General features: G+C 53.0%; 1 protein-coding gene across 3 annotated transcripts in view; it reads left to right on the plus strand.

The window, feature by feature from the left end:
* The window catches only part of LMF1 (lipase maturation factor 1), a 92,166-nt gene that overhangs the window by 48,622 nt on the left and 17,735 nt on the right, over positions 1-25,809 (plus strand). For 2 of the 3 annotated variants that reach the window (XM_067707161.1, XM_067707162.1), the window contains 2 exons: positions 7,224-7,372; positions 25,432-25,497. In XM_067707161.1, coding sequence (XP_067563262.1) covers positions 7,224-7,372; positions 25,432-25,497 — 215 coding nt within the window. Of the gene's footprint in view, positions 1-7,223; positions 7,373-25,387; positions 25,498-25,809 lie in introns of all 3 variants that reach the window. The other variant, XM_067707160.1, reaches the window with a different exon arrangement.

Below are 25,809 nucleotides of genomic sequence, written 5' to 3' on the forward strand. Positions count from 1 at the left end.
GTGTCCACGTGGGGCAGAGGCCTTGGGGCTGGCCCGACCTCTGCCCTGACCTCTACCCTGGGCGCCTGCCAGGTGGAGAAGTGTATGTGATTCCCTCCTTTCCAGAGGAGCTGACCCTCCCTGTTATTTCTGACGAGTGTGGACACACTGGCCTCTCCTCCCTCAGGTGACAGGGCCTGCCCATGGGCAGCGAGGAGGACGCCAGGAACCATGTCCATCAGTGTGGGGAAGCTCTTGAGAGCTGTGGGTGAGTGGGTCATCCTCCAGGATTATGTGGGTGAGGGTTACCCCAATTCCATGGCACAGGGGTAGGGGACAGGAGCTCGCCCTGCTGTGGTGCTGGGTGGGCGTGGCCGCTCCGCACAGGACCTGTGGACACACGTGCCTCCTGGGCTGACAGAGAGCAGGTCTGCCCAACCACCGCCAACCACGTTTCAAGCTCAGCAGCCCCACATGGCTAGTGGGCCTGGGCTGCACAGGCAGGAGGCAGGTCAGAACCTCCCCTCGTCTTGAGCAACCCCAAGAAAGCACTGCCCGGCATCTCGTGAGGGGTCTCACAAGGCACTTTGAGACGAGCTTCAGCTAATTTTCTTTACTTTTTTTTTTTTTTTAAGATTTATTTAGTTTGGCTGCGTTGGGTCTTAGTTGTAGCACGCAGGATCTTTCATTGTGGCATGCAGGATCTTCGTTGTGGTGCGCGGGCTTCTCTCTAGTTGTGGCGTGCAGGTTTTCTCTTTTCTAGTTGTGGCATGCAGGGTTTTTTTCCTCTTCTCTAGACATGGCGTGCAGGTTTTCTCTCTCTAGTTGTGGCGCACAGGCTCCAGGGTGCATGGGCTCTGTAGTTTGCAGCATGCAGGCTCTGAGGTACACAAGCTCAGCAGTTGTGGTGCGCGGGCTTAGTTTCCCCGTGGCGTGTGGGATCTTAGTTCCCTGACCAGGGATCGAACCCATGTCCCCTGCATTGTAAGGTGGATTCTTTACCACTGGACCACCAGGGAAGTCCCATCAGCTAGTTTTCATGCACAGGAAACAAAAGACAAAGAAATGGTAAGGCATTGTGCCCTTCATCCAGATATATATTAAATATTTTGAATATGTTAATCCTGAAAAATCTCTGTTGCCAAGTCTCATTTCCGTTGACAGGAAGCATTCTCATATTTATCCCAAACCAGTAAAGCCAGCTAAGGTCATTACTATGGATTTTGTTTTCAGGCTAGCTGGTGACACCTGTGTGGATCTGAGCAGCAGGGGACACCTGGGGCTATGAAGTCTGGTTGCCACAGCAACCAAGTATGAACCAGCACCGTGACAAAGTGCAGTGGGAGGAGGGTCGCTGTGCGGGTCACACAGGTCACTTCCCGTTCCCTGCAGCGCCCAAGGACATCCGTAAAACACAGACTGGCAATTTGCTAAGCGCTTCCTAATTGAGAGCGTGCAATTTAAAATGATTTTACTTAAAGCGTGAAGCATTTAACCAGGTCTTTCAAAAACGTCTTCTTGCTAGAAGACGTGTTCCATTTACCGTCTGATCTCTGGCTTAAATCCTCAAATATGTGAGAAGTGACCAGAAAGCCGGACAGACAGGGTCCTGTCCCAAGAGACCTGCCCAGCTCACGCCGGTTCTGGAGGATTCCTGGGCAGACGTGGCTCTGAGCGGGTCCTTGTAGGGGGCACGGGAGGCAGGCCCGGCACGAGGGGGGCTGAGGTTGGGGAGGTGAACAGGAGCATGGCTGCACCTCTGGGGCAGGGCAGCATTAGTACCTCCTGGGCCCTGGGGACAGGCCCCAGTCTGTCCCCTTAGGGCAAGGGCAGCTCTGCCAGGTGGTTCTTATGGCCGGAAGGGGTTGGTGCACCTGGGCAAGGCCCCGTGCACCGTGGTGACTGCAGGAGGGGGTGTGAGGTGGATGTAAGGTGCGAGCAGGCTGGGCGGGGCTCTTGACCTCGCTGGACAGGTGCACACAATCACCAGGTGCCCCGTCCAGATGGGGAACAGAGAGAGACGCATGTTCCCCGTGACGTGCTGGACAGCGGGCGGCTATTTCTAAACGCCAGCAAGAGTTTTCCTTCAAGTTTTGTTGTAGCCTCCCTTGTGTTTTTTACCTGATCTCATTTTATATTGTGTCTCAACAAAAGAGGAAAGTGTGTTAGCCAGTTATTGGGCAGGGCGTGCTGGTCTGGACTGCAGTGTTTGCAGCAGTCACCAGCAGCATGCAGCTCTCCCTAGTCCCTTCTGGGTGACGGGCGGGCAGACGGTTCAGGAACAGTGTCAGTGGAACCTCCCCCCGATTTCCCGGCTGCCATGCAGCCCCCACTCCCCAAGGCCCGACACCACACAGTGAGACCTGCCCTTTGCTCAATACCCCGTGGCTCCACTCTGGTGAGCATCGGGGCTCCAGCTGGCCCACAAGAGCCCATGCAACACAGGAGTTCCTCTGCCTGCACCTGGCTGGCACTCTGCCTCAAAACACCAAATCCCTCCAGTGGAGTCTGCGTCACACATGCCAAGCAGCCATGATAAAAACTCGCAAGCATGGCTTTGCAGATCAGAAATGTGGAGGAGAACACAGGAGTTCAGCCCCGGGCAGCCTGGACCCCTGGGCCGCCTCTGACACTCTGCTGAGAAGAGGGGCTTTTTCTCCACCTGCCGCTCAGGCCATTCCAGGGTTGCCCACTTCTGTGAAACTCGTACTTTGCAGGCGTTGAGCACGGAAGTCACCAGTCAAAGGCGCAGGGAGGAGTGGGGTCTGCAGACTGTGCTCCTGGACCACGCCAGCTGGACATGTCCCATGACTCAGGCCCCGTGTTTTGGACACAGGCCCGGGTGGCCCTCTAGCTTATTAGCCCCAGAGTCTGAGCACCTCTCCTGCTGCCTGAGGTCAGCGAGGGGGCCCAGGGCACGTGGCAAGCAGCAGCCAGTATCACAGCAAATGGATTCGGGGCTGCCCGCTTTGTCCTGCCACCTTTCCGACCATGGTCTCTGCCTGGGCCACCCCCCACCCAGGAGCCACTGTGCCTATCGCGAGGCCCCCAGTAGGGCTGTGAGCGAGACCCAGAGCTACCCCCACCAATGCCAAAGTGACATCCTTCCACCGGATGGGGCCAAGGACAATGGACCAGGCACTCCCCCAGCTGGCCCGTCACCCTATGTCTCGAGCTTTGGCCTCTGAACCCCACCTGCCCATCACAGTGGGCTCTGACTGCACTTGTAGGAGGCATGGGGCTCTGTGGCAGAGCGAGCATCGGCACCTGGGGGGACAGGGTGGCCCCAGAACCGTCCCCAAGGTGTAAAAACAGCCCTTCTTTGCCGTCAGAAGCTGCAGAACGGGCTACTGTGCCCGTGAAGACTGGGAGTGACTTACAGCTCCGAGTGCTCCCAGGGTGGGCGGCTCAGGCAGGAGTGACAGCCCGTCAGGAGGGAAGCGCTTTCCCCTTCTCCCGCTTTTAACCATGAAGCTAATGGGTTTCCTACTCATAACGTGGATGGTGCTGTCATCTTTGAAGGATCCATGCCTGCGACATTTAATTACTCTAAGTAACTGTAATAGTTTCGAGGAGGTTGTGAGGCCTCAGTTGCTTTCAGAGCCATCGGGTGGCCTCTGCCACTGAAACCTTGCTTTAGGCCACATTTCCTTTCTGGTTGGTGGCTTAGCCTGTGCCATCCTGACCTTGACTCTGGGTGACCACAGTGCCTGGCGAGCCCCCTCTGAGCCCCCTTGACGGTCAGCAAGAATCCTCCACGAGGAGCCGCCCGGCCCCATCCTCATCCATCCTGGAGTGCCATGCCCACTCTGCGGTGGCCGTGTGTTCTGCATCACCAGGCCCATGCCAGGCTGCCCAGTGGTGGATTATCCAGTCTTCGATAGAAGAGCATCTTTGCTCTTCACAGGCCCAAGAGGACAAAGCCAGAAGTCAGCACCACATCCACATCGGAGCTGTTTGGGGAGCAGGTGCCCCATGTGGCGAAGGAGTGAGGGACCCACGGGTCACAGGTCAGGCCAGGAGACTGAGGGGCCGGATTCAACATTTGTAGGCCTTCCTCAGACTCGTGTGCAGCTCTGGCAGACACGGGCTGGGTGATTCAGAAGCACAAGTCGGGAGGAGGGGAGCATGGAGAGCATCCACTTCCTCCGACCACCAGTCTGCTCGGCTGCAGCCAGTCCAGCCCACAGGCGCCCAGACTGCCCAGAGCCTGCAAGGCAAGGGGCTGTGTCTGCTCTCAGACCTGGAGGCCACCGACTACGGCTGGCCCTGAGCTCTGGTCAGGACAGGGCTGGACGACCCTGCAAGTCCCTGTCAGAGCCGTTCCCAGAGACAGTGGGCAAGCGGCTCCTTGGGAAGGCCACCGCCGCCACACCTCACCCAGCATGGCGGGTGGGCGCCGACCCTCAGTCTCACGAGGACGCCTCCCAAACGTAGCTGGACGCTGCGCCGCATTCCTGGAAACCAGCCAGTAGCTGCCGAGGTGAAAGTTCTAGCAGCAGGTGGTGCAGCCCACGGAGACTCCCCTGGTCACTTGCTCACTGTCACCCCAAAGCCACTGGTGGGATGTCCCATGCTGTGGGCGAAACCGTCCAGGCCCCCATGAAGGGGCTGTCGCCTTGCCCTCCTGAGGGGTCTGTGCATAGGCTGGGGTGCACGTCTGGGAGGAGGGCTTGTCTTTCTGGGGCCACGGAGAACAGTGGTGTTCCTTGTGCCAGCAGCATAGCTGCTGACCACCGGCGGGACCCCAGCAAAGGAAGCGGAGCATGTGGGTGTAGGCCACCCTCTCCTCCTAGCGGTGCCGGTGAGCACTAATGGCTGGAGTGGCGGCCAGCGAGCAGGCAGCCTCAGCTTCGGCCTGGAAAATGGCTATGCCGAGATGGGGGGCGGGGGTGGCCCCACGCACCCAGCAGGATGAGGGAGGTTCCGAGTTCAGGAGGAGGCAGGAGGGCCAGGTGACACGTACATCCCTAGGGTGATAGCGGGTCCCCGTCACCTGCTTCCTGGCACTTAGGAGGGTCTCTGGGCTCTGCCATTTGCATTTCGCTTTGATTGGTGTCACTCAAACTGCACATTAAAATTCCGTTCGTCGCGTCTGTGCAGAGCGAGGTGACAGAGAAGGCAGACCCGGGCTCTGGGGACCGCTCTGCCCGCCCACGTGAGGTCTGCAAGCTGCTGAGGGGCTTCCAGGGAGCATGAGCAAGGCCGGGTCCCCACTCCTGGGCGGGTACATGGGCTGTTCCAGCCTTGCTTCCTCTGGGGCCTGCCCAGGTCAGCCTGGAACACCGTGTCCGCCTGCCCTGCTTGCGGGGCCACATTGAGGAGGGGTGGGGACAGTGTCCTTTGAGGTCCCTTCTCAGATCTGAAGCGTCTGCAGATAAATCCTCCCAGAGCCGTGTCATCACTCCCATGTTCTGCCGTCATAAAACCACACGTTTTAAAATGCCCCCATGTGGAAGGAGTCCAAGCTTAATAAAAACGACTTCTCAAGATAAAACCAGAGAAGGTGTCGCATAAGGAACAGAGTCCGCTTCTTCCTGTTGAGACAAGAAGGGGGTTTGAAGCACATTGTGAAGCAGAGGTCGTCATGTCCACGAGCAGAAGGACGAGACCTGCACCCAAAATGAGCGACGCTCAGTGTCCGGAACCTCGTAGAGCAGATGAGCACGAGGGCTTCTTGCTTTCTTCCTTTGAGGCATCTGGGGGAAGCCGGGTGTGTGCCCTGGAGGCCAGCTCAGCCCACGTGGGCATCCCACACACTGGGTCCCCAGAGGAGGGTGGCACCGATGTCCCCATCTCGGCCTTGGCCAGAGCGCCCTGTGCTCTGCCTTCCTCTCCCGTCGGTGACAGCTGTGCCGACAAGCCCACCGTCTCCATTGGTCGTGGCCTGGCCACAGCCTGGTGGCGCTCTGGGCTCCAGTCGCCCGCCTCACTCGGCTCCCTCCCCCGGGCACCCCTCCCCAGCACTGTTCAGGCTTCTTTCTGCTTCTGGAATCATCTCCAGACAGTGCAGGGCGCATGCTGGTGGCCCCAGATCCCCCAGCACAGGTGGCTCAGCCGATGCAGTGAGCCCACAGAGACCCTAGGCAGTGACGGCCCACCCGTCGGTGCCGCCCTGGTGTTGGCACTGCTGCCTTTGGGCAAACTCACCTGTTTGTCTTCCAGAGAAGAACCGATGTGGAACTGAGCTTCAGAAATCCAGAGCATATGAGAGTCAGTGGGATTTCTCCCTCCACATTTTACTATGAAAAATTTCAAGCCACAGAAAGTTTCAAACAGTTGTACAGTAAAAACCCTCAAACCCACCACCTACATTTGGCCGTGGCTGGTCCTTGGCTCTATTGGCATCATCACACATCTGTTCATGCCTCATCTTAACGTTCAGTGTGTTTCAGAGTGGGGTTCAAAATTCATTTAGGTTTGTCTGTTTTTTTGAGAAGTTTACAAACATTGAAATGCACAGACCTTAAGGTGCTTTTGGTAAGTCTTGGCCAGTGCACCACCATGACCAGCACTCCCACCCCCAGGGCGCAGACCCCCCAGGCAGCCAGGTTCTAATTTCTCTCACCTGCATGGGGGCAGCTTGTTCTGGAACCTACATCAGTGGAACTGTAGAGTGTTTGCCCTTGTCTGAAGCGTCTCTGACGCAGCAGAATGTTTTTGAGGTTCATCAGTGTGGGGTGAAAGGGAAGTCGTGCAGCCCACAAAGCACAGCGCAGGCTCCTTTTGATGCAGCCCAAGACCAGCTCCATGTTGTGGGTGTCCCGGAGACGCAGTGTGAGGGGCCGTCTCCATGATAGGAGCGAGAACTCAGGTGTGCTGCTCACACCTGCATTTCTCACATGGGCTCCCCAGCAGGAAGAATGACTGATGCCCCCCATCCAGCGGTGCCAGGCTGAGCCACGCAGGGCCTGTACTTGCTACTCCCCTGGCTCCCTCCCTCACCTGGGCAGATGGGACCACAGTCTGCTCCGCATTTAGCAACTCACGTCCGGGTCGTCCAGCCTGCTCGGTGCCCGTGTCCACCCTGGTGACTGCTCAGGGGCTGCGCCGTGTCTGTGGGCACCCTGCGAAGGGCAGGAGCCATGGCCTGAGCAGCTAGGCTCAGCCAGGAGCTGTGTCTCGGTTGCTCTTTGTCCTGTTTGAAGGACTGTCTGGGTTAAGCCGGGTTTGGTGCAGTTGCTTCCTCGGAAAGTGTCCACTGCTGCTTACTCGTCCTTTGTGTTCTGTTGCCCTCATTTCAGGATGGGAGTCCCAGCTTCTGGAGACGGGCTTCCTGGGGATTTTCCTGTGCCCTCTCTGGACTCTGTCTCCATTGCCCAGGGGGACCCCCACGTCCCGGATCGTCCTGTGGGGCTATCGGTGGCTGATTTTCAGAATCATGCTCGGAGCGGTAAGTAGAACTTTTATTTGTTATACTTGGAAGGAAACGTACTAAAAACGAGTGGCTGCCTTGCTGCTTTCCCACCAGCCAGGCCAGCCGTGCCCCTTCCACCACTTTCCATGATGTCCGAGGCCTGTTTCTGAGCACTCGATGCTCCACTGGCCCCTCTGGCATGGCCATTTTCTATGGGAAACAACCAGGACTTGAGTCATTCCACGGGGACACTCAGGGGAGGGCCCCCTGGTCACCCCTTCCCCCCCAGTCCTCCTGGTGTGTATGGAGCATCTGAAATGTCGGGAAACGTGTTAGCGGGTCACACGACGTTGTGACCCCGGCCTCACGCCCTCCTGTCTCTCTGCCGGTGGAGACCCTTCTCCCAATGCCTCCCCGTGTGGTTGCGGTGGTGCTCAGCTATCCCGCTTCCCTGCCACGTCCTCTCCCCCTCACGCCCTCCTGCTGCGCCCTGGGACCAGGCTCCTCGACTCCCACCTGCCATGCAGCTGTGGAAAGTGCACGTCTCAGTTTTAATTACACCTTCGAGTTTTCAGAAACTTAAAATCAGGAGTAAGGTGGTTCACCAGGCAGAAGTCTGGGCGACTTCGTGTACTTTCCCTTCCACCTCTGCCCTGCTTGTTACGCTAAAATGTAAAATACCCATTTCTTTCACATCGTCCAGACAGTCTAGTGTCTGTTTGCTCTAAGTTGTTCCTTGTGGGGGAAAATACAAGCCTGCAGGGGGGTGGGGGCCGGCGCTGGTTCTCCTGCAAAGTCGCTGTCCTCCACTGCGCCATGCTGCCCCTTCCTTGTCAAATGTTCGGTTTACTCATGGGCTTCTTACGTGAGGGGGGCCACGTCCCCCAGGCAGCACAGCGCCACCTTGCCCTATGCGGCTCTCTGTATTTGAAGCCCCCGTCGCCCCACGTCCTGGCTGGTGCCACAGTCTGCTGGGAAGACTGAACTAGCAAGTGATGGCATCTGCTGTCGAGGGGGACGGGCCAGTCCTCAAGCAGGACCGTGGGTTCCCACTCCCACAGGCTCCCCTCCTGGACTCCCAGGGTGTTGGCCGTCACGCCGTGGTGGTTCAGGTAGCTGCCACGTCTGCACCGTCTGGCCAGGCTCCGGGGGCACTGCAGGCAGCTGGGTGCAGAGGGATGAGCTGTGGCAGCGGGGTGGGGGTGGGGGGTGGGAGACAGGCCAGGGTGGTTGGCCAGGTTCCCAACCCAGCGGGGTATGAGCAGCTACAGACACTTAGAAACACCATGTTGGGTGATTGTGTGGGTCCAGATTCCACGGCAAAGTGTGATGCTTTCCCTAAACTCATTTTTCCATTTAATTAGAAAGATGAGCATGGTTTTCATAGGTCCCTTTGATGAAACACGAAACAGTGAGCGGTCTCGCCACCGCACAGGTGTTCTTAGCCTCAAGGCTGCTGTTCCTTGTCCGTCTAGGACTCAATTGTAGATTCTCTCTCAGCTGGCTTTAAAAAGCATAAAAACATATGCATTGTTTCTAAGGACTTTATCAGGACCCTCCTGGGACAGTAGCTTCAGCTGCAGAGCTCTGGGTGGCAGAGCTGTCAGGTTGCTCTGAGCACGGTTCGCGGCTGCACAAACTCCCACGATGCCTCACAGGGGCGGCGAGTCATTAGCATGTTGTAAAGCACCTTTTATGGCATTTTGATTGACTGTTAGCACCAGCTAGATAAAAAATTATCAGGTGCACTAAAAGGTGTAATTACTTGATTCCGTCTGTACGTTGGATATTATTAACCTCCCTTCGTAGGAAAGCAGAACGACAGAGTTGACTTGATAAAAAGGAGTGACAGCAGCAAGTTGTCCAGTCCGTAGGAGCTGAGCAGACGCTGCCCGGGATGAGCCCGGCCCCGATTTTCTGCTGCTCGATCAGAACTGGCGACTGTCCCGGACGCTCAGACCTGCTTGTGGTTCTGTAGTCTGGCCATGCTTCACATGCCCCAGAGGACAGATTGGTCCTTTCAGAGCTCAGCCTCAGAGGGGTCCCCAGGTCGTGTGGGTGGGGGTGCCCGAGCAGAAGGAAGGAAACCTCTCTGCCCGCTGATGGCCTGGTCCCCCCAGGTGCCCGGGGTGCAGTCGGTGCGGCCACTCCATCCTTGGGTGTCTGGAGAGGTGGCACCAGGCTGCCCTTCTCTGGAAGCAGCTGGAAACTGGACACATGGTGACACAAATGTTTTCACACCCGACGATAGCCAGGTGGGCCGGGGTCCAGAGGGAAACTCTCGAGCCGAGCCCTTAACTGCCTGGCTCTTCGGGGAGGCCGGGGTCCTTGCCGCGGGGAGGCAGTGATGGCCGGAGGGCTTCCTGCTGGAGGCAGCGGCCAGGGCACAGAGGGGAGGAATCTGTGCAGAGGATGCAGCTCCAAGGACAAAGCATCAATTCTGTCCAAAATGCATCCTCTGATCTAACCATGAGGAAGCATCAGACATGCCCCAACTGTGGGACGTTCTGCACAGCTTCTGACCAGCATCTCAGGTATCCAAGTCATACCTTAATTAAAGTCTAAGGAGCCGTCAGCCAGGATGTTAGTGGGAAGCTGGTGAAACTCAAGTAGGGTTGAAGTAGTAGTGACACGTGTACAGAGTCTCCTTGTCATTTTTACAGCTTTTCTGAAGTCTAAGATTTTCTTCAAAATAAAAGGTTAAAGAGAAGTAGTATGGGCAACTTTATGCACGTGAAGTGGGCAGTTAGAGGACATAGAGGTAGGTAGGTTTCTGACACTGACACAAGAGGGTCAGCACAGCTGAATCACTTTATAAACTGAGTCATTAAACATACAAAAGGTACCTCCCACAGAAAACTCCAGGCCCAGACGACTCCACTGATGAGATTTATCAAATATTTAAGGAAGAAGTGATAGCAAATCTACACACACTCATTCAGAAAACGGGAGAGGGGACCCTTCCCAGCTCACTCTCCTGAGGCCGGTGAAGACAAGGACATTTCAAAAAGGGAAGTTACAGAATACTGTTCTTCAAGAGCACAAACAAAAATTATCAAGGAATTATTCGCAAATGAATCCAGAGTACATAAAGGTGTCAAGTCCACGTGGGATTTTCCCCAGAATGCAAGGCTGGTAGGACATGAATAAATAGATGTAATTCACCAGTTACCAGATATAAGGAAGAAAGAGATCAAATGATATGTTCATCTCATTCTAGGTACAAAAAGCATTAGACAATGTTAAACACTTATTCACAATAACCAAAAAAAATCTCAGCAAACTAGAAATAGAAGGAAACTTCTTCAACCTGATAAAAGATAACTATACAAACTACCTACAGCTAACATCATACTAAATGGTGAAAGACTGAACACTTTTCCTCTAAGACTGGGAACAGGGCAGTGGTGGCCAACCTCCTCATGGCTAGTCAACAGTGTGTTGAAGATCTTAGCTTGTGCATTAAAGCAAGAAAAAGTGGTGAAGGCCCTGAAGATTGGAACAGAGGAAGTAAAATTATCTCTGTTCATCACGTATGTGGAAGATCACAAGGGCCGTAGAACTAGGGATTGAAGTCGACCAGTGTGCAGGACTCAGGGCCAGTATTTCCATGAGCTGGCAAAAACTGTCAAAAACATGAAAGTTTAAAATATACCCCTAACATCCACAACCATAAAATACTTAGGAAGTTTTCACAGAAGTGCAACACTTGTGCTCTGAAAACCACCAAACGTCACTGAGAGGAGACTTGGGCAAGTAGGTCTTCCACGTTTGTGGTCAGAAGGCTCGTTACCAGCCAAGGGTCAGTTGTCCCCAAACTGATCGATAGATTTCGTGCAGCCCCAAACATAATCCTAGAAGGGTTTTCTTTTTAGAAATTAACGAACCAAGTCTTAGGTGTGCGTGGAAATGCGCAGGACCTAGTCTTGAATGAGAGCAAAGTTGTCGGCATCACACTGCTTGTGGGTTCAGGCCTTCCCAGAGGATGTGGCCCTCGAGGCGCCAGGGGAGGTGAGAGGCCAAGAGCCATATCGACGGGGTTGGTCAGTCTGGAAGCAGTCCCACACTGAAGTCACGGTCAAGTGACCTCTGGACAAGACAGCAAGTCAGTTCAGCTGAGAAAGAAAAGTGTCTCCCCCGCCAGTGCTGGGTATCCCCACGGGCACACAGACCCCACCCCCCACCACACCACACATGACAGTTCGAGGTGGACGCAAACGTAAAACCAAGACACTCCTCGCAGATAACTTAGAACGTTCGCAGTCTCGGAGAGGCAAAGATTGCTTACAGCACAGAAACCATTAACCATAAGAGAAAAAAATGGGTAAACTCTACATCAAAACGATGAAAATCTTGGGTTCTTCAAAAGACACCATGAAAAAACGGCAAGCCACAGGTTGCAGGGAGCACTCACAACACACACCTGGCAGAACCTCCGTGTGGAGTATGTGAAGAACTCATGCATGTCACTAACGGACAGTTCACTCTGAAAAAGGGAGAGGTCTCGGCAGGCACGCGCGTGGCCGTCCCAGCACTTGCACGAAACACACATGGATGGACACTGAGGTCCCACCCCCCCAAGAGGACAGAACTTAGCAGCTGACCAGACCAAATACTGGCTCACTCAAGTTGCTGTAACAAAACACCACAGCCCAGGTGGCTTAAACCACATTTATTTTCTCACAGTTCTGGAGGCTGGAAGTCCGGGGTCGGTGTTGCAGCCAATTCTGTTCCCGGCGAGGACTCTTCCTGGCTTGCAGATGCCACCCTCACACTGTGTCCTCACCTGTTGGGTCAGCTGCCCCCCCCCACATGACCTCCTTGACCCTGCGTGACTCCCTTGGTCCAGACGCAGCCACACTGGGGGTCAGGGCCTCGATATACGAATGTTGAGGGGCGCGAGCAAGAGGGACTCCCTGCGTGCTCTCCTGTGGGCGTGTAAAACAGTGCAGCCACTTGGGGAGGCAGTTTGGCATTTACTTTCTGAGTTGACCCCACGCCCACCCTGTCCCCCAGAGTTTCCACTCGATACGTAACCCAGGAGAAGTGGAAACGTGGTCACAGAGGCCTTTTACACAAACACTCGCGGCAGCATTATCCACACGCAGCAAGAACTGGAAACCAACCACAGTCCACCAGCAGGAGGATGGGGGCAGCCTGGCCCAAATCCCCCAAAGGCAAACCACCCAGCCGGACAGGGACCCAATGCCGAGCCCACAGGCATCATGTGGCTGAGAGCACTAGCCAGGAAGGGGTCCCGCGTGAGTCCTTGTGAAGGTTCTGGAATCGGCGGAGCCAGCAGGAGGCCACAGACCCAGAGGCTCTGTCACATCTGGGATGTGGGGTGGGGATTGATGGGCGTGCAGGAACTCTCGGGGCAATGGGGTGAGGCTTCACGGGCATGCACATCCACACAAGCCCCTCAGCTGCAGCTTCAGGACGGGACATAAGTCATTTCCTGCAACCTAACAAGAGGTCACCGTAAGGGGAGCCTCGGGAGGTGGTCCATCAGCCCCACAAAGAGCAGAGTTGTGCACATCCATCCGAGCAGGGTTTTCCTGGGCTGAGCACCAGTTGACACAACATGCCTTCAAGCCCTGGAAAGACCATCAGCCCCGCCAGGCACTGCAGCTCGAGACAGGCTCCGAGACGCTGCTTCCTACCTGTTGCCCAAGCCAACCGCGGGCCTGGCCTGTGCGGCGTGTGTTCTCGTCATTCATTCCCGCTGATACAGAGGTGACTTGACGGCCCCAAACTGTCGCCACACGGGCTGGGGGGGCAGGGTGGCCACCCCACATTGGTGTGATTGGAACTGGAATTCAGGCCGTCCCACGCTGGGGCTTCACAGCTGTGCGGCAGTTCTGTGCGTTGGCATCCTGGGGCCAGACCGAAGCAGCGAGGAGCTGCCAGTTCCTTACAGGAGAGGGCAGACCAGGCCCAGATGCACTCCTTCCTTTTCCGTCCTCAGAGCAAAGAGTGGAGACTCTCTCACCTGCAGGAAATGGTAGATGGTGTAGATGTTCAAGTCACTGTGGTTAAGCCCTTTAATTATGCTTTAAAGATAAAGGTTTTCACTTTTGGACTTCCCTGGTGGCACACTGGTTAAGAATCCACCTGCCAATGCAGGGGACACGGGTTTGAACCCTGGTCTGGGAAGATCCCACATGCCGCAGAGCAACTAAGCCCGTGTGCCACAACTAGTGAGCCTGTGCTCTAGAGTCCCAGAGCCACAACTACTGAAGCCCGCGTGCCTAGAGCCTGTGCTCCACAACAAGAGAAGTCACCGCAATGAGAAGCCCTCGCGCTGCAATGAAGAGTAGCCCCCACTCACCGCAACTAGAGAAAGCCGGCGCACAGCAACGAAGACCCAACAAGCCAAAAAATAAATAAGTAAACAAACAAAAAACCATTTAAAAAATTTTTTTTCACTTTTATCTCAATCTGTTTTTGTAGCTGAGTTCATACTGGCCGAAGTTTTCAGTTGGACCATGTTAAACACCTGTCGTGGAAGCCAGAGCCCTTGGCTCCTGGTCCCTGTGCTTATTCCATGGGGAGTGGGCGGGGATGTTCCACACGGGCGTCCTCAATGGTTCCAGCCCGTGCTGGGCCCGAGAACCGTGCTCACTCGATGGCTGACATTCTGGAAACTGAGCCAGTATCCGTGCTACTGGGAGTTCTCATACCTGGACAACGCCAAGGGGATACCAGTTGGGTCAGTCTGACCCCCGGGAAGTCGAACAATGAAACCTGTCTCTTTTCTGCACCTCCCCCCCTGCAGCCTGGCCCCCGGGGGTGTGTACACGTGGCCGTCGGGTGGCAGTGGCTGGCATCTCCCTCTTCCCATAGGAGGCTTGCTTGGTGTGAGGGCTGCCTCACAGGGGTGTCCTGGGCCCACGGGGAGAGTGGCATTGAGAAGAGGCGGTGCCCGGATGTTCAGAGTCATCAAACAAGGGAAGTAGGAACGTGTCCTGCTGCTAAATGTCTGGCAGTGGGGGGAACCCATCCTGCTGCTGGATGTCTGGAGTGGGTAAACCGGTCCGGCTGCTGGATGTCTAGGTGGGTGGGGAAGGCTGTCCTGCTACTGGATATCTGGAGCGCGGGTGGGGGGACCCGTCCTGCTGCTGGATGTCTGGAGTGGGTAAACCGGTCCGGCTGCTGGATGTCTAGGTGGGTGGGGAAGGCTGTCCTGCTACTGGATGTCTGGAGCGCGGGTGGGGGGACCCGTCCTGCTGCTGGATGTCTGGGGGTGGTGGGGGTAACTGTCTCCTGGACGGCTGCTTCCACTTGCATTAACTAGGCTGTTAGCGTGGCTTTTATTTTCCTGTATATTCTCTCTACAGTTCTTCCAATGTCTTTTACTACCTTTCTCCTGATACTAAATTGTTTTTATTTTATTGCTTCACATTTTGAGTTAAGAACTTAATTCCCTAAGATGACATGATACTATACATAGAGAATCCTAAAGACGCTACCAGAAAACTACTAGAGCTAATCAATGAATATGGTAAAGTAGCAGGATACAAAATTAATGCACAGAAATCTCTTGCATTCCTATACACTAGTGATGAAAAACCTGAAAGAGAAATTAAGGAAACACTCCCATTTACCATTGCAACAAAAAGAATAAAATACCTAGGAATAAACCTACCTAAGGAGACAAAAGACCTGTATGCAGAAAATTATAAGACACTGATGAAAGAAATTAAAGATGATACAAATAGATGGAGAGATATACCATGTTCTTGGATTGGAAGAATCAACATTGTGAAAATGACTCTAACTACCCAAAGCAATCTACAGATTCAATGCAATACCTAACAAACTACCACTGGCATTTTTCACAGAACTAGAACAAAAAATTTCACAATTTGTGTGGAAACACAAAAGACCCCGAATAGCCAAAGCAATCTTGAGAACGAAAAAAGGAGCTGGAGGAATCAGGCTCCCTGACTTCAGACTATACTACAAAGCTACGGTAATCAAGACAGTATGGTACTGGCATAAAAACAGAAATATAGATCAATGGAACAGGATAGAAAGCCCAGAGATAAACCCATGCACATATGGTCACCTTATTTTTGATAAAGGAGGCAAGAATATACAACAGAGAAAAGACAGCCTCTTCAATAAGTGGTGCTGGGAAAACGGGACAAGTACATGTAAAAGAATGAAATTAGAACACTCCCTAACACCATACACAAAAATAAACTCAAAATGGATTAAAGACCTAAATGTAAGGCCAGACACTATAAAACTCGTAGAGGAAAACATAGGCGGAACAGTATGACATAAATCACAGCAAGATTCTTTTGACCCACCTCCTAGAGAAATGGAAATAAAAACAAAAATAAACAAATGGGACCTAATGAAACGTCAAAGCTTTTGCACAGCAAAGGAAACCATAAACCAGACAAAAAGACAACCCTCAGAATGGGAGAAAATATTTGCAAACGAAGCAACAGACAAAGGATTCATCTCCAAAATTTACAAGCAGCTCATGCAGCTCAATATAAAAAAAAAAAAAAACCCAGTCCAAAAATGGGCAGAAGACATAAATAGACATTTCTCCAAAGAAGATATACAGACTGCCAACAAACACATGAAAGGATGCTCAACATCACTAATCATTAGAGAAATGCAAATCAGAACTACAATGAGGTATCACCTCACTCCAGTCAGAATGGCCATCATCAAGAAATCTACAAACAATAAATGCTGGAGAGGGTGTGGAGAAAAGGGAACCCTCTTGCACTGTTGGTGGGAATGTAAATTGATACAGCCACTATGGAGAACAGTATGGAGGTTCCTTAAAAAACTAAATATAGAACTACCATACAACCCAGCAATCCCACTACTGGGCATATACCCTGAGAAAACCATAAATCAAAAAGAGTCATGTACCACAATGTTCATTGCAGCTCTATTTACAATAGCCAGGACATGGAAGCAACCTAAGTGCTCATCCACAGATGAATGGACACAGAAGATGTGGCGCATATATACAATGGAATATTACTCAGCCATAAAAAGGAACAAAATTGAGTTATTTGTAGTGAGGTGGATGGACCTAGAGTCTGTCATACAGAGTGAAGTAAGTCAGAAAGAGAAAAACAAATACCGTATGCTAACACATATATATGGAATCTAAAGGAAAAAAAATGGTTCTGAAGAACCTAGGGGCAGGACAGGAATAAAGATGCAGACGTAGAGAATGGACTTGAGGACATGGGGATGGGGAAGGGTAAGCTGGGACGAAGTGAGAGAGTGGCATGGACATATATACACTACCAAATGTAAAATAGATAGCTAGTGGGAAGCAGCCGCATAGCACAGGAAGATCAGCTCGGTACTTTGTGACCACCTAGAGGGGTGGGATAGGAAGGGTGGGAGGGAGATGCAAGAGGGAGGAGATATGGGGATATATGTATATGTATAGCTGATTCACTTTGTTATAAAGCAGAAACTAACACACCATAGTAAAGCAGTTATACTCCAATAAAGATGTTTTAAAAAAAAGAAAACTTAATACTGTAACTTTTCATTGAGCAGAATTGCAGCTAAAATCAGCAGTTTTCATTGAGATTTGCATCTTGGCTATGGCTGGGGCAGGTCATTTTCACTTTTTTTTTTTTTTTGGCTGCTCCATGCAGCTTGTGGGATTTTAGCTCCCCAACCAGGGACTGAACCCAGGCCCTCAGCAGTGAAAGCACCAAGTCCTAACCACTGGACCACCAGGGAATTCCTTGGAGCAGGTTGTTTTTATGTGAAATGGAGGGGATGCAACATAAAAGGAGGCTCTGGAGAACCTGGGCATGAAGAGGAGCCTCTGGGCCCTCAGAGGCGGCACGAGGATGTGCTTTCCTGTCCGTACCTGGGCAACCGCCATGTAACTCGCAGGCTGCAGACAGCGGCCTCAAGTCCCTTCTCGCTATTCAGAAGGGGCTTGGTTGCTAACCACCTGTGCTGCCCACAGCTCTGTGCTCACACCTGCTGCACACCCCATGGGGCCCCGATGCTCCTTGTGTGCAGACTGTCCCTGTCTTGTTAACACAAAAAAAAGCTATATCTAAGATGGAGAAAATAGAGGCCCACAGGACCTACCGTTTCGGGGTCAGAATTCAGCAGGGCCAGGAGCCACAGCCATGCTGTGATTGAAGGACACCATGAGAAAACACTGTCTTCACCTAACTGGCAGTTTTGTCTGAGATCCTGCCGTAAAGTCACCTGGAATATTATGAAAGCTTCGGGCCAATAAATTTGACAACATAAGTGAAATGGAGAAATTCCTTGACAAGTGCAGCTTACCAAAACTGAGACAGAAGGAAACAGGAAATCGAAAGGGCTCCATATCTGGTAAATAAATTGAATCTGTAATCAAAAACCATTCCAGAAAGAAAGTAGGCACAGTGAAATCAAACATTTGAAATAAAACATTTGAAACACCAGTGAAATCAAACATTTAAAGAGGAAATAATAGCAATCCTACACAAACTCTTGGAAAATAGCAGAGGCAGGGACACTTCCCAAATTGTTTTCTGTGACCAGCATAAGAGTGATACCAAAACCTGATGAGGACAGGACAAAAAGGAAAATAGAAACCAGTGTCCCTCACAAAGACACAGAAACCCTTAGCAAAATATTGGCAAACCAAACTCGGCAATAAAAGAGGCATGGTTTATCTCAGGAATGCAAGATTGGTTTAATATTTGAAAATCAACTAATGAAATTCACTATACAACAGAATAAAACTGAAGAATGATTTTTTTCTCCTCAACAGATGTAAAAAGTACACGATACAATGCAGTACCCACTCAAGGGCGTGTTAGACGGGGCTTCCTCAGTGGTGATAGAATGAGAGCATTCATGTGTGATTAGAAACAGGCCTGTTGTCTGTTTTTGCTGCTGCTCTTCATCACTGTATTGGAAGTCCTAGTGCAATAAAACAAGAAAAAGAAAGCCATAAAGATTCCCAAAAAAGAAATGAAACTTATTCACAGACATGGTTGTACATGTACAAAACCCAGTGGAATCTTAAAAAGCAACTACTAAAGTGAATACATTAATTTAGCAAGGTTGCAGGATACAAGGTCAATGTGAAAAATAAACTGTACATCATATACTATTACAAAGTCATTAGAGGGGACTTCCCTGGTGACGCAGTGGTTAAGAATCCACCTGCCAATGCAGGGGACACGGGTTCGAGCCCTGGTCTGGGAAGATTCCGCATGCCACAGAGCAACTAAGCCAGCGTGCCACAACTACTGAGCCTGCTCTCTAGAGCCCGCGAGCCACAACTACTGAGCCCATGTGCCACAACTACTGAAGCCCGCGTGCCTAGAGCCTGCGCAGCAACGAAGAGTAGCCCCTGCTCGCCACAGGTAGAGAAGGCCCGTGCACAGCAACAAAGACCCAACACAGCCATAAATAAATAAATAAATAAATAAATACATCGTTTTTCACCCAGGTTTATATGTAGACTCAAGGTAATTCCTGTAAAATTCCCAGTGGGCTTTTTGGGAAAAGTGACATGTTGATTCTAAAACTTACATAGAAATAAAAAGAAATTTGAAAAAGAACAAAGTTGGAGGACTTATACTTCCTGATTTTAGAGCTTAATTTAAAACTGAAGTATGGGGACTTCCCTGGTGGTCCAGTGGATAAAACTCCGTGCTCCCAATGCAGGGGGCCCTGGTTCAATCCCTGGTCAGGGAACTAGATCCCACATGCTACAACTAAGGAGCCTGCGTGCCTCAACTAAGGATCTGGCGAGCCACAACTGAAGAGCCCACCTGCCACAAGTAAGACCTGTGCAACCAAATAAATATTAAAAATAAGTAAATAAAACTGGGCTTCCCTGGTGGCGCAGTGGTTGAGAGTCCGCCTGCCGATGCAGGGGACACGGGTTTGTGCCCCGGTCCAGGAAGATCCCACATGCCACAGAGCGGCTAGGCCCGTGAGCCATGGCTGCTGAGCCTGCGCACAGCCCGGAGCCTGTGCTCCACAACGGGAGAGGCCACAACAGTGAGAGGCCCGCGTACCACAAAAAAATAAATGAATGAATGAATGAAACTGAAGTATGGTATTGATCTAAACTGGAAAAATAGATCAGTAGAAGAGAAGAGAGTCCAGAGATAGTCCCACACCTCTGCTGTCAGCTGATATTCACCCAAGGTACCAAGTCAAGTCAATGGGAAAATGAAAATCATTTTTTACAAATAGTGCTAAAATAATTGGAAATCTGTATAGAAGAGTAAAATGAGCTTTGAGTACTCTTTCATCTGTACCAAACTCTAATTTGAAGTAAATCATGGACCTAAACATAAAAGCAAAACCAAAAAGTTCTTAGAAGAAAACATAAAAGAATATCTCCCAGAAACAGACCCACACAGATGCAGTTGATTTATTTTCAACCAAGGCAATAAGCCAAATCAGTGGGGCAAGAAAAAATAATTTTTTTTAACAAACATAAAAGGTAGAATCATAAAATTTTTTGAAGATAGCATAGACAGTTACCTTGGGGTACACAGAGATTTCTTGGACAGGGCACAAAAAGCACTAACCATTAAAGAAAAATATTGATAAATTATACTTCACTGATATTAAATTTCTCCATCTTCAAAATACACCATTACGAAAATGAATAGGCAAGCCCCGCCTGGGAAACACCTGCAGTGTACAAGTCCAGCTGAAATCTAACATTCGGAACCTGCAGATCACAGTAGGAAGGTGGGTGCAGGACCTGAACATACTTCACCCTCGAAGGGATGGGAACGGCGACGAGGACGTGAAAACTGTGCAGCGGCATTTTGCACCCAGGAGGGGCTGGGTGTAAAGCACTAGCAGCGCCCCAGGTCAGAGGGTCTGTGGGCCATGGGATTCCTGGTGGGAGCGTCACTTGGCTCGTAGGGGGTGCGGTGGTGCAGCCTTGCTCAGCAGCTGTAGGCCGGTTTCCTACAAGGCAAGACATGGCCCCGCCTGTGAGCCCACCTTCCGCTGCCGGGAAAGAAGACCTGTCCACACATGTCTACAGCAGCCCTGCTCATGACCGCAGACCTAGGCACCAGCCCAGTGTCCATCGACGGATGGGCAGCCTGTGGTGCATCCACACAAGGGACAGCGCTCAGCTGGGAGAGGGAACCAACCCCCCGAGGCAGTGATGCAGACAGACCCAAAGTCCCTGAAGGAGCTCGGCCAGCCTGAGCCCAGGGCCACGGGCCACCAGCCCCTATGAGTGTGAAACCCTGGGGGCAGGCGGAGGCGGAGGTGGCCCCCTGGCCAGTGCGTGTGGAATTGCCTGGAAAGTGGTCACGAAGAATGTTCTGTGGGATGGAAACCTGTGTCGTGTTTTGGGTGGATTCCTGATTGTGTACAATTGTCAGACACATTGAACTGGACATTTCATCTGTGTGCGTTCTGTTTCATGTGAATTGTAGCTCAACCCTTTGACTTAAGAATCCGTGTGAGTTTGCTTTTTCATGCAAGGATCCCTGTGAGATGCAACCCCATTAAAGCCACAGACCTTGGAGATTAGGGGGTCACAGCTTACTGCAGCCCTTGGGCCTCACCCCAGAACCCGCCATCGGGAGTGAGCCACGCCCCTTTCCATCCAGACGGCACACATTTCTGCCTGAGCTTGCTGGCAGCGATTCCAGGTGTGGTGACGGCCCTCTGTGTCCTCCTCCGAGCAACGCTGTCACTGCTGTAGCATCTGCGCTGGGCCCACAGCTCCCGCTTCCCTCGCTGGCTGGAGAAGGAGGATTCCTGGAACCCAGCAAGTCTGCACTTGGGTCTGTGCACTTTCCCTGGAGGCTGGAGGCCCAGGACTGCTCTGAGTGGGTGAAGCAGGTCATCTGAAGCAGTTTCCGCGTTGCCGTTTGGGGTCCCAGAGATGCTCCGGCCCCACAGTGGCAGCAGCGGCGCTGAAAGGTGAGCGAGCGAGACAAGACACCAGACCCGTTAGTAAATAAGAGCAGGAGCTCGGTAGGAAAGAGCCTTCAGGTCGGGGCCTCTCTGGGAGTCAGTTCCTACAGTAAAATCTTATTAACATAATGAAATAAACGTTGGAATGTGACTCACCCCCAAGACCAAGTCAAGCGGGTATCACTGCCACTTCCTTGACGAGCCTGCCGGGTCCTGGGATCACCACTCCAAAATGAGAGCGGTTATTCTAATTTGCTTTATTGCATCAGTGTGGGCTGCTCTGTCCTCCTTCCCATGGTGCCGTCGGTGGAGGCGTCCTGGGAACCTCTGGGGAGCGCCGTCCATGGGCTCTGACCTCTGCCCAGCTGCACGCCCCTCACATCAGCCCCCTGCCCAGTGGCTCAGTGCCCTCTTTGTGCTGTCTCTCTGCCACTTGTCTCAAACCAGCCTCGGCGGGAGGACGGTCATACCCAGCCCTGCAGTAGCTGTGAGGACCCGAGACTGTCCCCTCCACCCGCTCCACAGACCCTGCAGGTCTGGGCAGTTTTCACAAGCTCTCAGGGTTCAGGGAGGGGGCACAACAAGACCCCCCACCAACAGCATCCACGATTTCTCTCTCTCCCTGCACATTCGGCTCAGAGGTTCCCCTGTAGCTGATGCAGTGCACTGGTAAATTCAGAGGGTGGATTTCCATCTAATCATACCCTGGAGTCTGAAAGTGTAGACACTGCCCCAGACCTGGAGAGAAGGGGCTGGGTGGAAACCCTGTGTAGTCTGGGGCCCCTTCAGATGTGGAGACAGGTCAGTCCCGAGAGACCCCAGGCCAGCCTGTGCACACTCAGGTGAGATCTGGGCGCTAAGCCATGAGCCTCACGCTGCGGTCGTCCACCTGCTCACAGAGCATGTGGGGTCCCGTGGGTCCAGCTCAGCTCCCAGGGGAGATGCAGAGTGCTGCCGGGTCTGAGCAGAACCGAGGCGTCCCGACCCCCACCCCCCGTGGCTGTGAGCACGGCCCAGACCAGCAGGCCTGCTCCAGGGAGGGAACAGCCCCTCTTCCCGTACCTACAAACCCAGGTTGATGATGCTTCTCCTTTGTGGGAAAGGAGCAGGTGTAGGACTGATCACCCGTGTCTGCAGATGGAGAAAAGGATTTCCAGAGAGACAGACTCTGACGGTGAGAGAACGGGGTGCAGTGTACATGCAAAATGGGGGCACTGCCGAGGGAGCTCTCGGTGCTGGCTCGGACCCGAGGGCTGTCTCCCCTCCCCCAGCTGCAGGCCTGAGAGCCCCCCACCCAGTTAGGTGTGATGGGACTTGTGCAGCGTCACAGAAATTGATGTTCTTTCTGTGACAAAAGGCCTTGCTTTTTCCCATTTCCAAATGGGAGATTTTAAGGAGCATGTTCTTGGACCCGTGAGCTTTAGAGAGAAGCCCCTGTTCATCCCCCGGGCACCTGCCCCCACCCGCTGCCCATAAGGCCTGAGGTCTCCTCGGTCGCCCCAGAATATTCTAGCATCCTGGCACTCACCCTTTCCCCAGGGAGAGCAGAGGTTGTATGGACAGCTGGAGGTCACTCGGTGTGTTACTGGTCTGTCTGTGCCATTTTTTTGGAATTAATTTTGGGCTGAAAAAGGCTCAAAGAAGGCTTTGTTCCTTTGACACTTACTCTGGAAGAAAAAAAAATCCGTGGAAAATCTGACATCTGCATTGTAGAGAGAAATCAATAGATGGGGAGGAATATAATTATCCTCCACTCCCAAAAGAATGTTTCAGATTTTTAAGTGTCTCATACCAGCTTAGAATTTGAATGACATTTTAATTATTTTGTTTTTTTTCTTCTTTGCCTGGTTTGAATCTCCAAAGAGTGCCTCTTGGATTCCAAGGGATGTAGGGAGCAGAGCCTGCACTCACGGGGAGTGAAGTGTGACAGTGGCTGTGTTTTCCAGCCGAACGAGCAGGCACGTTGCCACAGAAACCAGCGGTTCATCCGCGCCGGCAGGACACGATAGGCTTTCTGTTTCTGTACAGATGCGACCATGTATGGCAGAGTTCACACTGGAAGTTGTCTCCGGCACTTCTGTGATCTAAGCAAACCCAGTTTCCAGAGACTTGACTAACCGCCTCTCAAGGTGACTAGTTCTGTGAGTCTGTAGACAGAGCAGGCGGGTCCTCGGAGTGCGGCTCCACGTCCGCTACACAAGCTCCCCTGACATGGGATTGGCCCCACTGCAGGGCGCCAGGCCCCAGAGAGGTGGGTACGGAACAGCCACCGGGTGTGAACGGCACCCAGGACAGCTGAGTATTGTGCCCTCTGTGGGACATATTTGTAAACTCTCTGCTGGGCCGCACAGCTAGCTCATGCCTGGCCCATGTGCTCGGCCAGGACACGGTCACTCAGTCTCACTGTGGAAGCTGCCAGCATGGCCGCCACATGGGCCCTAGCTTCCTTGTTGTTTCTTGTCCCTGCTCCTTCGGGTGTCGCTGCATCTGTGCCACCCACAGGGGCTCAGGCCAGGTGTCAGCTGCCCCCTCGGCCCATCCTGTGGGCTCCACGGTCCAGGCAAGTCCAGGGTGGGCAGTCTTACACCCTGGGCAGCCATCCTGCCTTGCTGGCAGTGTGGCCGTCAGAGGACCTGTCGACTCACACTGTCCTGCCCCCGGCTTAGAGCCCTCAACTGCCCCAAAGTTCTGCCCCTATGGGAAGGTCAGTTTTATGTGCGAGTCTGGCTGGGCTGCCACCCCAGGTATTCAACCAAACCCCAGTTCGACGTGGCTGCCAGGCTGTTTTGCAGACGTGATTGAAGTCCATGGTGGGTTGGCTCCAGTGAGGAAGGGTGCCCAGGACAGGCTGGGCAGGTGCGAGGATGGGCTGAGGAGACTCGCCCCCGAGCAGCTGCAGCTGCAGAGACCACCAGCCAAGAGAGCCAGGCCGCCATCCAGGCTGCTTTCTTGGCGACACAGTTTCTCACCTTCCAGACCAGCTGTCATGTGAGACAGACGTTAGGGCTGAATCTGTGCATCCAGCAACAGTTTTACTCCCGTTGGTGAGCAGTTTGCTTCTGACCGTGAAGGGATCGCGTGGAGCTGTGATTCCCAAGGGCAAGTGCGGCAGGCAGTGAGCTGACTGTCCTCCTGGCCACTGTGGACCGGCCATGCTGGCCACTGCCCGGCAGGGAGACTGGCAGGGCTGCAGACAAGCCCGCCCACAGGCTTCACAGTGGAGGCCCTCTCTCCACAGCCACTGTCCCGGTGGACTGGGCAGCACAGGAGTTCCCTGGAGCCCCTCCTGAGCCTGAGCACCGGGGTCTCCTACGTGCTGTGGCCTGAGCACTGGGGTCTCCCATGTGCTGTGGCCTGAGTACCGGGTTCTCCCTTGTACTGTGGCCTAAGCACAGGGTCTCCTGCATGCTGTGGTGGGTGGATATTCTCACTGAGGCCACCAGAGCTCCTGAATCATCATCACCTTAGCAGTTGGGACATCGTCCCTCCCACGTCTTCCTTGGCGTCTAAGTCAGGTTGTGCTCATATGCTTTGCGAATTTGCCCTTTTCTAAAGCCTCACAGGTGCATTACTATGGTGATGCTCAGAGTCTAAAAGCTGGGTTTTAAAGAAACACAGGAGGAACTGATTTTATAAAAAGGAAAGAGTGGGATTTCCCTGGTGGCGCAGTGATTAAGAATCCGCCTGCCAATGCAGGGGGACACGGGTTCGAGCCCTGGTCCAGGAAGATCCCACATGCCACAGAGCAACTAAGCCCGTGCACCACAGCTACTGAGCCTGCGCTCTAGAGCCCGCAAGCCACAGCTACTGAGCCCACATGCCACAACTACTGAAGCCCACGCACCTAGAGCCTGTTCTCCGCAACAAGAGAAGCCGCTACAATGAGAAGCCCGCGCACCACAATGAAGAGTAGCCCCTGCTCGCCACAACTAGAGAAAGCCCACTCACAGCAACAAAGGCCCAACACAGCCAAAAATAAATAATCAATCAATTTTTTTTTAAAGCGTTTCTTTTTCCCTGTGTTTGCTACTTTTAGTCCTCAGAAACCCTAAACATGTCTTTCCTGGACTTCGTTCAGATTTTCCCTTTCATGTTGCTTCAGGCATCACATGAGGTCCGTCACTCCCACAGGTCCATCCGGAGGTGGCTCACATTCCTCTCTGTCTCCTCGGCAGGGCCTGATCAAGATCCGGGGGGACCAGTGCTGGCGGAACCTCACCTGCATGGACTTCCACTACGAGGTGAGCGGTGCGGCTGTGCGGCGATGTGGGGGCACAGGTGCAGGCTGGGATCGTTTCCCTGTGAATCACCCCGAGGGTGTTTGGCGGCGTGGTGTCAGCTCATCCACATTTGCCCCGCGTGCCTGTCACTACCTGTTTTCCTCACGTGGGGCCCTGCGTTCCTGCTGGGTCTGGGGCACCACCTGTCAAGCAGGATGTCTTCCTCGTTTCCTTCCCCGGGGCAGCGGGCAGCAGTCTCCTCCCTCCTGGGATCTCACTTAGGCTCCTGGAGAGGCCCTGCGGGAAGGAGGGCCCCTTGCAGACACTTCTCTC

The sequence above is a fragment of the Pseudorca crassidens genome, chromosome 15, assembly GCF_039906515.1.
Source record: "Pseudorca crassidens isolate mPseCra1 chromosome 15, mPseCra1.hap1, whole genome shotgun sequence".
In the NCBI taxonomy this organism is placed as follows: domain Eukaryota; kingdom Metazoa; phylum Chordata; class Mammalia; order Artiodactyla; family Delphinidae; genus Pseudorca; species Pseudorca crassidens.